Genomic DNA, 17064 nt, shown 5'->3' on the forward strand with positions numbered 1-17064 from the left:
TATTCCCTGAGGTCCAGACCCATATATCCACCTAACTATTGCACTCCTTCATTGAGATGGCTCACAGACCTCAAATTCAACAACATTAAAGTAATTATTTGCTGTCTACTCCCCAAACCTGCTAGTTCTTTCATGACTCCTACCATTATAAATGGTACCACCATTCATTCAATTTCTCCAAGCCAGAAACTGGGTATAATCATTCATTCCTCCCTCATTCTTTTTCTCCAGTCACTAACTTCTATTGATTTTACTACTGAATATCTTATAAATTTCATACAATTTTTATTCTTTGATTCAATTGATTCTTATATTCTTAAATTCATATGATTGTTACAGATTCATAAAGTCCATAATCAGGAATATGCTACTTCCCTGGATATCTGATCAAGCACTTACTCTTACTGGTGAGCCTTGACTTTGGATTTCACATCTGTCTAGCCCCATTGAGACCAGACACTACACCACATCAATATCAGGAGGTCAGCACCCTACACCTTTGGTCCATGCCACAGGGATAGTAACAGGAATTTTACCCAAAGACATCTATGGAGGAGCTGGATTCCAAACTTAGCTCTTCCTGCTGGTCTTCCCTTTGAGTGTTTCTGAATCCACCAATGCCTGCACAGACTGCTGTCCCACATAATCACCCCCTTAGACTTTAATGCCTCTCCCTTCTTTTCTAGATCCTGGTGGTTTAGCCATATCCCAACTGTGCTTCTTCCTGCCATCTTACAGGAACTAGGTGCTCAGTCCTCAGATGTGCTGACTCTAGACTTATCCACCTATTTTTCAGCTGTGTTTCCCATATTATATTTGATAGATGGCACCAACCTTATCCATTAAGCAATCGCATTAAAACTTATTGATGCTTTAGGTTCTAAATCAGTGGTGCTCAAAACTCAACACACATGAGAATCACCCGGAAAGTTTTTTCTAATATAGATATTTTCAGACTTTGGATATTTTGATTTAGGTTTTGGGTGGAGCTGGGAATTTCCTTTTTAAAAAAATCACTAAAGGATTCTATTGAGCAGCCAGGCTTAGGAATTGATACTGTAAACAGAAAATTGCTATGTAAATGATATAGAATTTTATTTACAATTTAATCAATAAAAACAGATTTTAAAATTATAGAAATTACCATGCTTTCCCATAATAAACATTTTGTTTAAAAGTCTGCTTTCACATAAAGATGTTTATAGAATGGAAGAAAGATCTCTTCTTTGAGACTTCAGATTTTCTGAATTTCTCATGTCAAAAACCTTGCTACTTTCGGGTAACCACAGTTTTACACAGTTGAAACTTTGGTGTCTCATGTTTTCTTTATAAATTATTATAGCTTATTTCAACAGAGACTTTCCAAAAAAGGGGAAGTGATCTCAATTACTAAACGAGGCATTTAACCATCCTACTTGGTCTTATTCAGCGAGCTGTTGTTTCTTGTGACAATGGCTCAAAGTAGCCTTAGATCCATAGCCTCAAAAAGAGTTAATAATGAGTAATAAGGAGTTTATTATATGGAATTCATGTGAAGATGACTATATTAGGACAAACTTGTTTTAGACAATTTGTATATGAACTTAAACTTAGTAATAGCCTTCATTTTTAAGAACTTAATATACTTATAAACCCAAACAAGCACCAATTAGGATTTTAAATCTTTTAATAGTCTGTAGATCCCTAGATTGACCATTTTCACATTTTTTTAAAGCTGCATTTAAAAATTAGCTGTATCTTTTAAGCATCTGAGTACATGTTTAGTTGAAAATAAATAACCTACAGAAGAAAAGGAAACAGTGTAGTAGGCATGCTATCCTACTAGGCAAAAAACACCAAAAAACAAAACTTGTTTATATGTATGCAATTTGTAAGCTAGGGCAATTCTGTCCATGCATACTGTGCCACAGGAAATGTCATCTTTATGGTGAGGCTTAACATAAATGTTTCAAAGAAATTCTGTGCAACTACACATTTTACTGCTTATCTGTGATTTTTCTTAGCTTCTCTATTTACTGATAGGCTCCTCATTTCCACTCCTTCATTCCACCCTCCACTCCTAGCCATCTACTACCCTTGGTCTGTCCCCTGGGGAGCCCCAGGCCACACTGTGGTGCCTTATTCTGATCTCCCCTCTCTAGTAGTGACCATCCTGCCAATTTACCCTACTCATTTTTTTCCTTTAACATTATCCAGTCAAAGGAGGTCCTATCTTGTGTCCCTTATTCCTTTGTCCCATGTGTTCCTCTTAGTTGATTATTTACTTCTTTCTAAACTTTCAGTGAATGCCCATCTCCCATCAGATGGCATAGCCATAGCATAGTTCTTTATCCTAAAATATATATTGCTGTAGAAATTTTACACACTGTGGCAGTTGTGTGAGTCTAGTCTTTACTCCCTCAAATCTCTCCCTAAAAATGTTCTGTGATTTCTTATATTTTTCATCACGTCTTGCTCTAAAACAAAAAACTTCAATAGACTTAGCATTCTCAGGGTAAAACTACAACTCTTCAAACTTTTATGGACTGAAGCAATTCATTTGTAGCTTCTATCTCTACAAATCCCAGAAATAACCTAAATAAGATTTAGTAGAATATTTTATCATATTATGTCCTGTTTAAAGGACCTCATCACTCCTAATGCCCTCAGAATCAAGCTCCATCCCTTCATAGCTTTTCAAAGTCCTTCAATATCTGGTGTCACTTGAACATTCTAACATTATTTTCCAAACTCTCCCAGTCCAACTGTGTCTTGGCCAGTTGGTATTCTCTTTCCTTTTATCTGAAATGTCCTTCCTTTAACTTCTCCTCCTTTCCAAATTTCCATCATACTTTAAGGCATAGCTTCAATCCCATCTCCTGATTAAGCTTTACCTGAATAATTGGTTCACACTAATTTCACCTCTAAGCAATTCTGCTTTTCTCATCTTTTTAACTGAATCAAATAGTATCTTTAATTTTTATATAATCATTCCATAACTGGAGTAGTGTATTTGCAATGTGACCACATCCAAGCCAAAATAAACCTAAGATGTGATTCCACAAGGGAACCTGATGCCTGAACACCAAGATGCCAGCTCAGGAAAGAACCATAAGTTATTGAGGGTCTTTAACTTGGGATTTCATGAGGATGTTAAAACTATTGCTTAGAGTGCATGAAACCAATCCTATAATTAGAAGTGCAAAGTTTATGTATTTAAAATATCAATATAGGTACAATAAAGCATAGGCCATTCAACAGCCTATGATTTCATTCTCAAGTCTTATGTATGTGGAAATAATCCTTACCTGTATCCTACCGTGGGTGGGGCACTCAGCTGATGGATTTTCCCCTTTGAGTCACATCTCCTTTGGTCTACCATGGCATGACCATTCTTGTTTCTTGGCTCTTATTACTAACTGTAAGTAGTTCTTAGTCTCCTTTAGTGTTACTCCAGAAATGGCTTTTTTAGGGCTGAGTTCTGCCTTTCCATCCTGTGTGTGGATAGTCTGCATGCCTTGTGTGGGGATTAGAATTCTCTGACTCTGGCAGCTGTGTTCTTTCTGTGCTGTATGGCTGGAAAACATCTTAAAGCCACTTGTGGGAAGAACAGCTTTTGAAAAATATGGGTTTTAAAGTCAGACAGATTTCTAAGTCTAAATTTCCTGCAAAAGAGGATAATAAACAATATAACATCTCCCTCAGTTTTAAGGTTACTTCCTTGTACCACCTTACCCACTAACCACACTAAGTCAGCTTACTTTGTTTTAAAATGTCTTGGAATTTTGTTCCTTCTCTTTTGAATACTTATCTGGATACTTATACAGAATACCACAGAATAGTAGGTATTAGAGTTTAGGAATGATTAGTTTATCAGTATATTTCTTCCCTACCACAATGTAAGTTCCACTAGAGCAGAGGCTATACCTGACGTAGTTCACGATTATATTTCCAGCTTCCAGCACTGGCCCAGCTCCTCAAATATTTGTTGAATGGGTGGATATCTTATAAGGTTGGTGGAGAAGGAAAGGAGGCAAAGTGTATAAAACAGTGTATAAATACTTACAGATATGTGTGTGTGTGTGTTTATCAGTACATAGACTGTTATGGTTAGCACATGGTAAGTATTTGGTAAATGTTAACGTTTATTTTTTTACTCTTGCTTGAAATCTGAACTGAAAATGGCCCTCTTTCTTGTATAGCAACACGGACACTTCTTGTATTATGTCATTGACCCTCCCCAACTAAAAGTAGCTGGATTGATCTGAATGTTTATTTTCATCTTTTCTACTCAAGCACCTGGCTAGACCCACAGAGCTGGGAGCATTACCTCACAGTGCTTTCAATCTCCCAATACTCAGTTCACTCATTACACATTTGGTGATTTAACTCACAGAATTGCCAAGATCACATTTCCAAGCTGGTCTTCTAAAACTGCCCATCTCTCCACAGACTAACCAGAATGGCCTCAGGGAAGAGAACAGACTAGTAGAAGGCTACACATGTTAGCAAAAATAACTGCATAGTGCACACTACAAGTTTCAACGGTGTTAAATTTCCATTTGACTAATGTTTTGCTTAGAAACTTAACAGGAACTTTAGCAACAGGACAGAATATAACATTGTAAATCAACTATACTTCAATAAAATAAGTAGATAAAAATAAGTAAATGGCTAAATGAAACTTAGATTTATACCTAGGCAATTGGGAGAATCTGACATTTTATGTGCCAGCATATAGTAGGTGCTCAATAAATAACTACTGAATGAATTTGGGGAGGGGAGAAAGCATGTCTCAGTGGCTCTTGGCATTAATTGCCTCCCCCTACAGATACTATAAATCCCATTCCTGTCTTTGAGCAGGGATTTAAAAACAGGACTCTAGTAAAAGCAGGCATATCTTCATAATCAGGAGAAGCTTTTGCTTTACTACACATAGTTATAAAAAACGCGGGGGGGACAAAGTTTCCCGAATTTCTAGATGGGAAATGGTGGTTTCTGTACTGCAGGAGTGCAGACCGGCCTCGTGGTTCCTGAGGGCGAGATGTGTAACTCCTCTTCCTCCCCATGTTCTTGGCTGAGACACGCGAAGGGTCAGTTTGGGGAAATGTAAGGAGAAGGCGATTTCAGTATCTTCGGGTGGAGAGACGCTAATGAGGAAGTCAGGCTGTAAAGGCCAGCAATAGGGAAAGGGAATTCAACTTAACTTGTAGTCGGGACTGTTAAAAAAAAAAAAGGAGGCGGGAATAAAAGAAGTAGGAAAAATTGGGGGGAGGAGAGAGACTAGAAAAGGAAAACCAGAAGAGGAAGGAAGGAGTGTTATCTACGCAATTTGTTGTTTCTCCTGCTCTTCCTTTCTCACTCCCTCCAGAAGCTAGAAAAAGTTTGCATGCACAGCATTCGGAATGGGAGAGCGGTCTCTTGATTTGCAGACCCGTGAGGAGAAGCGCCCACTTCACCCTTCCCCGTTCCCGCCGCCGTTTTCTCCCTCTCCGGAGGATGGAGGGCAGTCCTCGAGACCCAGGGAAGCGGTAGCCCAGGCAGATCCCCCTGGATCCAGCAGGGCTCAAGCAGCGGGCAGCTCTCTCTCCGGCAAAACCTCCCCTCCCTCCTCCCTCCTCCTCCCGAAAAGGAAAAAGATCGAACCTCTAAACCGGCTTTACCCCTCCCCCTCTTCCTGGGGGAGCTAAAGCAGAGAGTACAGTTCTGTGATTCACTGGAGAGAAAAGAGGGTGGAGGCAGCAGAGAACTCCGAGTGCCAAAACTAAGTAAGTTCTCTGACAAAACGCACGCAGCTTGCGGCGCCTCCGCCGGGCCACCAACCCCGCGGAGACCAAGTGGGCTTGGCGTGGAGCGTGCACGGGGTCAGGGACCCACTTCGGTCCCCGTGCGCTCCAGCAGCGGAGAGAAGGAACCGCTGCTCGAAGTTCCTGCGGAGAAGAGGTGGTCAGCGGTGGAGGGAGATCAGTAAAGCGGGCTGTTTTTGTCATTTCGCCGCCTGCTGAGTGTCGGGGAGATTGGCAAACGCCTCGGAGAAGACCGAGAGAAATAGCTCTGGAAAAGTGGAGAGAGTGATCCGGAGGCCGGTTCACTGCATGCTGCTTGTTATCTGCATGGGTAAGAGCTCTTTTTCGGCGGTTCCACTTCCCAGTACTTTCCAGGTGACCGGACTGCCGGACCTACGGTCGACCCCGCAACCAACGGTGCGCGCGCCCCCGGGAGAACCTCACTCCTCCATCTCGAGGGCGAAAAGTTATGGCTACGAAAAGTTCCTGCCCAAGGTGATTATCAATTCCTTACTTGATTTTTTTTTTTCTCTTGAGAACTTTTGGGTGGAGGCATTAACTTTTTGTGTGGAAGCTACTTTGGGGAGCGAGGAGGAGGAGGAAAAAGTGCGATCTGATGGAGAAAAGCGACTCCTTGGTCTCTGACACGTCCCATCCCCTAAGCCACCACGTGTAGAAGATTAAAGTTGTTGGACGTGTTGACAGCTGAGAGGAGCACGGACTTCTTTCCAGGCGGAGACCCCTCCACCTCCACCGCCTGTTGGTTCTACCCCTCCTGCGTGCATGTGTGCGCCAGCGGCGGCGCGCGGTGCGTTGTTCTGCCTTGGAGTTTCAGCCGGGACCAGAGTGAATGGCCCCCAGGGGCTGCGCGGGACCTCCGCCGCCGCCACTTCCTCCGCAGGCCTGGGTCTGGCCCGGAAAGATGCTAGCCATGGGGGTGCTGGCAGGCTTCTGGGTCCTCAGCCTCCTCACCTACGGTTACCTGTCCTGGGGCCAGGGCTTGGAGGAGGAAGAGGAAGGGGCTATGCGACCTCAAACTGGAGAGAGACCAGAGCCCAGCATAACTACCATCTCCCAGCCCCATCTCATTTTCATCCTAGCGGATGATCAGGGATTTAGAGATGTGGGTTACCACGGATCGGAGATAAAGACTCCCACTCTTGACAAGCTTGCTGCCGAAGGAGTTAAACTGGAGAACTACTATGTCCAGCCTATTTGCACACCGTCCAGGAGTCAGTTTATTACTGGAAAGTAAGTGTTACTGCTTCATATATTTATTCCTCGGAGATATATTAAGCACTTAATTATGATCCAGCTCCTAACTTACTGGAGTTGCAGAAGATATGGGGAACTAAATGTATGAATGAGTGAATGAATGAATGGATCAAATGCATTTAGTTGTGGTGGGAATTAAAATGGATGTCCTGTTGATGATCTTGAAAGTCTCATCACTAGTTTAGTCTCATTTTTCTTACTCTCAGAGCCTGCTGTGAAGGGCCTTCAGAGTTTTAAAATGAGATCAGAACTTGTAAACTCCCACCTACCAACCAGAGGTCTCCAGAAGTGTTCTCCTTTTCTAAATCTATTTTGGCTTTTGAGCATGTTCAGATTTTGTTTCAGGTGTCACAATAGAATTCACAGTCACCATCATTGATAAGAAAAACAGACCAAATTTTTTCTGGACTCTTGGTTTCTTTTTCTTTTTTTTTTTTTTTTATAAATTTATTTATTTTTGGCTGTGTTGGGTCTTTGTTGCTGTGCATGGGCTTTCTCTAGTTGCAGTGAGCAGGGGCTACTCTTGGTTGCAGTGCGCGGGCTTCTCATTGGGGTGGCTTCTCTTGTTGCAGAGCATGGGCTCTAGGCGCGTGAGCTTCATTAGTTGTGGCACATGAGCTTCAGTAGTTGTGGCTTGTAGGCTGTAGAGCGCAGGCTCAGTAGTTGTGGCACATGGGCTTAGTTGCTCCGCGGCATGTGGATCTTCCCGGGCCAGGGCTCAAACCTGTGTCCCCTGCGTTGGCAGGCGGATTCTTAACCACTGTGCCACCAGGGAAGTCCCTCTTGGTTTATTCTTAAATCTGGGACTGAATAATCAAAGCCACAGGTAATCACAGAGAGAAGAGGGGCCAAAGAAACGTATGGAAGGCAGTGTAAAATCTGACCAGTGTACATGTGACTCTATGTGGGTCTTTGATAAGTAATTTTCTCTGACAGGATCACTAAGGAAGGCAATGTGTAATTACCAGGGTAGTTCTCAAAATGGGAGAAGATAACAGTTGTAAATGCTCAGCATGAGTTAAACGTCATCTGAAGTTTTCTGCTGCTCCTCACACATCTGGGAATTTTCTGATTAACTCTAAGAAAAAGCAGATTATTAGGATGCTTAAGTAAGTGTTTTTAGTATTATCATTGCTTTGCTAAACAGCTAAATATTCTACTTAGGGTGTTCACTCATTTTCATATTTTTACTCTATCCTGTCAGAATGTAGGTTACTGTAACTGATTTGCATGTCCAAATTCAGCCTGTGGAACTGAGATAAACTAGGAGACGCAGAGGTCCAGCTGCCACTGGACAGAGGTGGAAGAAAAGCCTTAGTGGTTTCAGTGTATGAGTCTTGTGATTTCATTTCCAGGGGACCCTTGCTTCAGTGAAGTTGTTCTTGGAATTGGATCCTATAAGAGTAGCCAGTATCCACTGGAAAAATAAAGACTATTTTGTAGTAATCTCTGTCTTGCGGAGACTTTTGCTTAATATACGATTTCTACTGCTTAACAAACTGTCACAAGTTAGCGTCACTGCCAGAAAAGAAAAAAAACAGTCCTTTCCTCTCTTTAGTGGGAGAGTAAAGAAGACTCACTGTACTTCGGAGTCATTTTAAAGGTTAACTGTGGCATCAGAAAGTCAAGGGCATTTGGTATTTATAAAGGAGAAGATTGTTGGCTGGAAAATAACAAGTCCATTTGATGGCCTGTGGGTCAAGTTCTTCATGTCTAATCCAAACACTCTTATATTTGGTTTATGAAATAAATGAGTCATAAAGGCTCCCTGAACCTCTTAAACTAAATTTATAGAATTTAGATTTATTCAGATAACCAAGAGTAATTGAAAAACATGTAACTAAATTGTATGAATTTATCTTTCACAATAGAACATTCGTTTAAGACTTTTCACTAAAGAAGTTCTTCTTTAGTTCCTAAACATTATCTTGCACTGATAAAATATCTAGGTTTTATCCTTTAATCTTTATGTTAATACATGAAGCAGACATGAGGGTGGAAATAAATCCTCCATTTTCTTTGCTGTCAAAGGTTGACTCTCCTGTCTTTTCAATGCAAACATCTCATGAGAAGATTTATTCTCCTTATTAAAATTTTCTGTTCAGGGTAATAAGTTGTGTAACTGTCTTATAGACAAAAATTTCAAATAACTACTGTGATTTGACTTAAATTTCTGTTTGAATTAAACAGTTGAAGACATTTGCACTTTCAGTTCTCCTTTTAGACAAATTGCTGGAACCTTCCTTAAATGAACACAGATGTAAGAAAGAAAGTGGTTATAGAAGCCTAGTTCTGGGTCTAATATTCATAATGCAAGCCCAGAGAATGTGGTCATTTGTCCTCTCCATGAGTACATATCTATGATTTCTGGATCCTCTAAAGTTAAAAAAAGCAATAAAAATGTAAATGGACTGAGTTATATTAAGGGAAAGAATAAGTTATGTGGAATATGATAGAATTCAAATATCTTCACATTTATAAAGAAAGAGTTTTAAGTGATTGAAGCTGGAGCTATTTTTGATACTATTAACAAAACAATCCTCCCTTTATATTTTGCTGGAGTCAAAATGTAAAAATCTATTCCCTTATACTGCACAAATCTTAATAAATTCCAGATTCTTTAATAATTTATGTCATATCAGTCTGGCAATATTGAACATAAGCCAGCCTGTCAATAAGCATTCATTGTGTGCAGATCCCTGTATTGGAACTGTGAGGAACAAATAAGTAAGCCCTAATCTCTGGACAGTGATTCTCAAATTTGCACAGAAAGAATTAGCCAAATGGTAGTAGCTAAAGTGCAGATTTCCAGGCCCAACCAATGACTCAGCTTTAGTGGTCTGGGGGTGAGCTCAGAAATTAATAGTAATTTAACAAACATGTCAGGTTATTCTAATAATGGTACTAATATAAATTGAGTGTTAGTATTAAATGCTAGCATCTACTGAGCAGTTACTGTGTTCCAAGATAATGCATTTTTATCTCATTTAATCTTTATAACCATTCTATGAGGTAGTAACTATTGTTACCCCGTTTTAAATAGTTGTGGCAGTAGATTCCAAGAGAGGTAGTGATGCAGAAGTTCTGTACACTGGACTTTGAGAAACAACAGTGTAGGTGTTCAAAGTTAGACTGGTAATATAAAGGTTGATTGAGAAAGCAGCTGCCTACATTTGGTTTATTTCAAAGTAATTTTTTCACCTTTTTTTAAAAATAGTTTTTCAAATAAAGACATGTAGACATGACATCATTTCTTCTTAAAAGAGAATATAGTGAAGGCCTCAGAAAGAGAATTATGAGTTTTGCAAATTTAGATGTGTTTTATGCAGACTTTAGAGTTGGAAAGATTGGCAGTCTGAGCTGAATTCATATCTTGGGCAATAATTTTGTGTTTTTACTATTTTGTTATTCATTTTTCCCACTTGAAATACCATGATGATCATTTTTAACAAATGCAAAGGTAACTCAAATAATGTGTATTTGTAACAGAATATTTGATAAATCAATTTCTTTTTACAAACAACCCCTGCCCCTTGCCAAGGGTAATCACACTCCCAATTTCTAACACCTTAGATTAATTTTGCCTGTTTTCAAACTTCATATAAATGGAATTGTAGAGAAGGTATTTTTTCACTTCTGGCTTCTTTCTCTTAACACTATGTTTGTAAAATTTATCCATGTTGTTGCCTGTAGATATAATTCATTTATTCCAATTACTGAATAGTGTTCTTTTATATAAATATACTGTAATTTATTCATCCATTCTGTTGAAAGACATGGGTTGTTTCCAGTGTTGGACCATTATTAGTAGTGCTGCCGTAAACATATTTGCAAATGTTTTTTGGTGAATACAGGGGTACGTTTCTCTTGGGTATCAATCAAAAAGTGGGATTACTGGATTATCAGGATGTGTATGTTCAGTTTTTGTAGATACTGTCCAGCAGTTACCCAAAGTGGTTCCACCATTATACACTCTCATTAGCAATGTATGGAAAGTTCTATTTGCTTCACATCATTGCTGACATTTGGCATTGTCTTTTTCATTTTAGTCGTTCTGGTTGTTATGCACTGGTATACCATAATGATTTGATTTGTGTTTCCTTGGTTACTAAAGAAATTGAGCATCTTTTCATATTTTTGTGGACTGTTTGGATATCTCCTTGTATCTTTTCAATTTTTTTGCCTGTTTTTTCATCAGATGCTGGCTTTTCCTTATTGATTTGTGGCAGTTATTTTTATATTCTATTCCTTTGTCAGATATTTGTATTGCAAATGACTTCTCCCATTCTGCGGCTTGCTTTGTCGCTCTCTTAATTAAGTTTTTTGATGAACAGAGGGTTTTAACTTTATTGTAGGCTTATTTATAATCTTTTTCTTTATGTCTTATTTGAGATATCTTTGACTAAATCATGATCATGACAGTGGCCTTTTTTTAAGTTTTATAGCTTTATTTTTCTATTTACATCTATAATTCATCTGGAATTAATTTCTAATATGGTATAAGTTAGGATTCAAGCATATTTTTTCCATATGTAAATCCATTTGATCCACACTATTTATTAACAATGTCATACTTTCTCTACCTCACTACAGTGTCATCTTTTTCATAAATCAGATAAATATACATGTTTGGGTCTGTTTCTGGACTCTATTCTGCACCATTAGTCTCTTTGTCTATTCTTGTGCCAATCCTACATCCTCTTAACTACTATAGCTCTATAATAAATATTGATATCTGGAATGTAAGTCCTTTTACTTGTTCTTCTTCCAAAATGCTTTAGCTATTCTTTACCAGTTCACTCACTTTAATATGAAAGAAGGGAGGGTATGGATGTACAGATTCAAAGAGATTGAAAGATTTGGTTTTGGAGAATATGAGGTAGTTCTCTTCTGAATTATTCTACTTTCTAAGTGAAATAACAAATGAGGTCATTAGATGAGAATGAGGATCTTAAGGTTTAAAGACAGAGATAGAAAATATTCTAGGAAAGGGAGAAAGTGAATTAAGTAGGGCAGTACTGTAAAAATATTGGGCAGCAATGAGAGCCCATCTGAGATTTGTGGTCATAAATTTAAACAGAGACCAGTCATCGCTTGTTTTTCTTGCGCCATGTTCAGGTACTTGTGTGCAGAAGAAGCGCTGTTGAAGAGGTGGATTTAACTAGATTTGGACCTTTGCCAAATGAATAGAGTGGGATTGTGGACTCTAAACTTGGCAAGAAAAAGGGGAAAACTATAAGGGGTTTATGTTCTCTAAAAAAGTGCCAGGGTCAATGGATTGACTGTCTGACTAGGGTTGAAGTGAGGATACCACAGTATACTTGGAAAGCTGAAAAGATAGAAAATGGTAGTTGGAGAAATGCATGCTTGGAATCAAAATTTCATAAGTAGTGCAGTTTTTAGAAATGATAGGGGAATGGTGCTAAAGTGAGTTGGAGGAAAACATCTTTGGAAGTGAGGAAGGCAAGGTATTGGAAGGGCAGGAAGTTGGATGGATCACTTGGGTGGATATTTAGACCATTAAGAATAATGGGAGAAATTGTATTAAAGAGCACAGAGTGAGCCAGTTGCTGGAATCATCTATGACTGAGCGGTGGGAGGGCAGGGTCTGGAATTGGATAAAGGACTCTAACAGGAAAGATCGTGAGTCTCTAATCTGTTGCCTGACTTTTCAAAAAAGTTGCACCTTTAAAAAGAAACAGGAGGGCTTCCCTGGTGGCGCAGTGGTTGAGAGTCCGCCTGCCGACGCAGGGGACAGGGGTTCGTGCCCCAGTCCGGGAAGATCCCACATGCCGCGGAGCGGCTGGGCCCGTGAGCCATGGCCGCTGAGCCTGCGCATCCGGAGCCTGTGTTCTGCAACGGGAGACGCCACAACAGTGAGAGGCCCGCATAATGCAAAAAAAAAAAAAAAAAGAAACAGGAGCCAAACTGTGTAGAAGTGTCAGTGAGGAACTAAGAAGATACCCAGTCCCTGCTTCAGACTCTTCGATAATTGGGGTATGGGTAGAAGACCAGCCCTAAGTTGAGAGGATAGCCAGCAATCAGCTAGAGCAAGAAGGTGGAAGAAATGTCCAGGAAAGAAATGAGATCATAGAGGATTTTGCTAATTACAGACTTTCAGTAACAGAAGGCTCCTTGGAAGGAGTTAGGGAGTTAGAAGGGGAGAAGGATTTAATTAGAGCAGAGAATGTACAGAGATATATAGAGATTAGAATATGAATGAAAGCAGATACATTGGAAAGATTGGAGTTAGGATGAAGATTCAAATAAAAAGTCCTGAAAAGTATGGTGGGATTTTTTCCAGATGATCTCTTGGGAAATGTTAAGTGTCAAGTTTTAATTATAGCTTCTTTCTAGAGATTGATTGAGCTGGGCCTCCTGCCTGTCCATAGCCAACCACTGCAGCCACACTGTGTACAGTCAGGCACATAGTCAGGAAGTCTGGGGGTTTGGTCCAGGAAGACAAGGTCTATGTAGACCTCCTCTATGGACTGCAGTGGGCTATAGAAGGAAAGGAATGTGTCTCCCAGTAGTTTATAAAGTATTCTTTTTAGATATGAAATTATCAATTAACAATTACCCTAGTGTTGAAAACCCTGAAAAAGTAATTGAATTCTTTCAGTCACTTTCACAGGAGAAAGATTCAAGAAAGCAAAGGGGAGTAGGGTTTGATCATTCCAATTCATAGGCATGTGGTACATTCAGAAATATTACCCCCTCACCCCCACTTAGATCATAAACATCAAGGGTCATGCATGCTTCCTCTTCCATCCACTTCTGTTATCCAAGACCTAGTTTTAAGTAGTGTTCTACCACTTAAGAGTACACAATAAAGATCAGTTACTAAGAGTTCACTTATTACATTCATAAATGTTTAGTTAATACATAAATATTTAGAAAAATGTTTATGGTTAGAAGTTTGGAAGAAACAGGAGTTTTTCCCAAGCCTCACTTTGGCTTTAGAAAATGAATGTAAGAGCAAATGGAGAGGGTGGCTTTAAAACTTCACATATCCATTTCAAAGAGAGTGGCTCAAAAGACAACACCATTCAACAAATAGCTGCCTTTTCCTATTTGAACATATGGATTTTTCTGACAGTAGAATCATGGTCAAGTAAGCTATTGGCACACCCTTATGATCAAAATCCCTACTTTTAAATGAGTCTTTTTAAAAAGACACCCTTTGAAGTGAATCCCTATTCAGGTAATTCTGGTGAGTTTCCTGAATAGCTGTCCTGAAAGGTGGAAATATATCCAGGTGCCGAGGGTTCGGATCATTTTGTTTCATCCGTATGGCCTCTCCCAGAGATCAAAGAAGGGAGGACCAAAAAGGCTTGGAGCCCCTGCTTCTAATAGGAGCTCAGCATGAAAACATCTTTTATTTCAAAGTTTAGTTTCATTTGGACTTTTTCCTATAGCAATATTATGGAATTAGTTTTTATGTAATCTTTTTCCGTACTTTACTTTGATATAATTAGAGTGTGTTGCAATGTTCTTTTCTCATTCCAGATATTAAATATTCCCAGGAGTGTAACTTCATTGAGACATTCATTTCCCTGTGTGCTGTATTGCAAAAAACACTTTTTTGTGTCTTTTCCCTTATTCCCTCTGTCTTCTAATTCACCCAACACATTGGCTTTACTCAAACATGACTATCACTACATCACCACCCTCGGCAAACTAGGGAATTCCTAGTTCCCACTGACTACCACAGAATGGGGAAAGAAAGTGATTTTAACTGAGGGCCTTCTTGTGCTAGTTGCTTTTCAAACATCCTGATATTTGATCTTCACATCCACCCTGAAGGTAAAATATTTTTATTATTTCAAAAAATATGTATCACATATTTAACAAATATCCTCATTTTATGGATGATATATGAATGTTTTAGAGAAATTATACAAGTTGTGGGTGGTCATACAGCTTCTAAGCAGCAGAACCTATATTGGAACCTAAACTCATGTGGCTTCAACAAAACCCTTGTTGTTTTCATCACCCCATTCCATCTGCCATGAAATTTGTAAGTACCTTAGTCCTGTCTTCAAAAAAATTTTTAGCCTTATCTTTCTCTGTCTTCAAACTCTCTACTCCAGAGAAAAGAATGATTCACTGTTTCTCGAGCACGGCTTATACTTGACTTTCTCCCTCCTTCTGCACATACCATTTCCACTCCTTGGAATTCACACCCTATCTCACTTGGCCCAAATGCCAGCCACTCATTAAGTCATTAAGACTCAGCTAAAATACCACCTTCCCTATACAGGTTTCCATGATTCCTTAGCCAGAAATACTTATTCCAATGATGACCTTACATAATTATTTCTATTACTGTCATATTAGGCATGATTTTCCACCTGGTTCACACACTGGCCCCCTGAGTAGCAAGACTGATTTATTACCTCCATAAATCACGCAGCAGCCAATCTAGTGCTTTGTACTAATAGGCACAAAGAATACATGTAAGGAACGAATGAATGAATGAAAAAATGAACAAACAATCATTTAAATATTTCCGTCTGGCAGGCAATGTGACAGAGCAGAAAAGACATAAAATATGTAGTGAGGAAATCCGAATTACAGTACTGATTCAGCAAATTTCTATGACCCTTGAATGAGTAATTTAATCTTTCAGAGACTCCATATTTTCATCTGTAGGATAGGAATAATGATACTCTCAAAGGTTATAGCACTTGAGATAACATATATGAAAATAGTTTGAAAACATTTAAGTATTACATAGTTTTTAAGTAAACATTCTTCTACATTTAGAGCTATAGCTCCATAATGTTTAATCACATACTAACTTTAAAAGAACTGACTACTTGTTCTTTATAAAAGCTGTGGGTATACTCATATCTCTTTTCCAGTTTCACTCTGTAAGCACAAAAAGTTAAATTCCATGTTTCAATTTTAATATATTTTACCCACCAGGATTTCTCGTATATTTTTGTTCTGAAATGTCCAGGAAGGTGATTAGGGGTATATTTTTTAAGTTTCTACACTTGGAGATTGTGTGTGTTGTTGCTGGTTGTCACACTTGGCATGCTGCTGTCGCCATGCTTGGCCAAATCTGCTGGAAGCCTGCTAAGGCTGTGACAAGCAAAAGTAGATGTATGTTTAAACAGTGACATTAAGAGTACCACACTAAATGAGAAGAATTTAAAATTGGGTAATGGAAAGGCCAGTGATTAATTACTTCAAATTCCTTCAATCAACAATCATTTTAAAACATTTTCTTGAATATCATTACTACATCTTATTCAGCTTTGAATGCTGCTCACCCCAGGGACTACCACTCAGTAGGTGTGCAATAAAGAGTTTTAAAATAAGACATTGTTCTAGGCTTCATGGTGATTGAAATTTCACGTACTTTATGATCACTATTTCATTAACTTCCTAAATGATTATATTGCCTGCAGCATTTGAATCCACACTCCACCCTAAGACCTGAGTGAAATCTCTGCAACACAGTCAAAATCATGCCACTCCCTGCTTTAAAATCTTTTAGAAACTGCCATTACCTGTAGACTAAAGCCCAGTTCCTAAGCATTCCATATAAGGACCTTCAAAATCTGCCCTCTGACAAGATTCGGGTACAATCTCCCAACACTTTTCCATTTATACCCTCTGTGGATTATCACTGCCAGGGTACTTATACTTTCCCACAAGGGCTATGCTCCTTAACCCCCCTGTTCCCTTCTAAGCAGAATTCCCTTTGCTAGAATGTTCTTCATTCTCCTCTGGGAAACACCATTGCATCCTTGCAGACCTTCTATGTCCCTCATCTCCCCTCCAGTACTTCCCTGATCGTTTTACACCTTTATACACATTTTCTTGGGTATAATAAAATGTGGCAGCCAAAAAAGTGATAGAATTCTTAGAATTCAAAGGCATGTTGCACATGATTTTTTCCAACAAAGAACATTATTGATCATTTTAAAGCAATAAATGGGACTCTTCTCTCCACTGACCAGACAGAATCAGTATCATGTATCCATCATATCACCAACACCAGTCTACTAAC

General features: G+C 39.1%; 1 protein-coding gene across 1 annotated transcript in view; it reads left to right on the plus strand.

Annotated features, from left to right (window-relative positions):
- Positions 1-6615: 6615 nt before the first annotated feature.
- Positions 6616-17064, plus strand: part of ARSJ (arylsulfatase family member J) — a gene marked incomplete at its 5' end in the record, with an annotated part of 68462 nt that continues 58013 nt past the window's right edge. Inside the window, one exon of the mRNA XM_082838394.1 lies at positions 6616-7016. Within this exon, the coding sequence (XP_082694520.1) occupies positions 6616-7016 (401 nt within the window). The remainder of the gene's footprint in view (positions 7017-17064) is intronic.

The sequence above is a fragment of the Leucopleurus acutus genome (genome assembly GCF_964270905.1).
Source record: "Leucopleurus acutus genome assembly, chromosome: 4".
In the NCBI taxonomy this organism is placed as follows: Eukaryota; Metazoa; Chordata; class Mammalia; order Artiodactyla; family Delphinidae; genus Leucopleurus; species Leucopleurus acutus.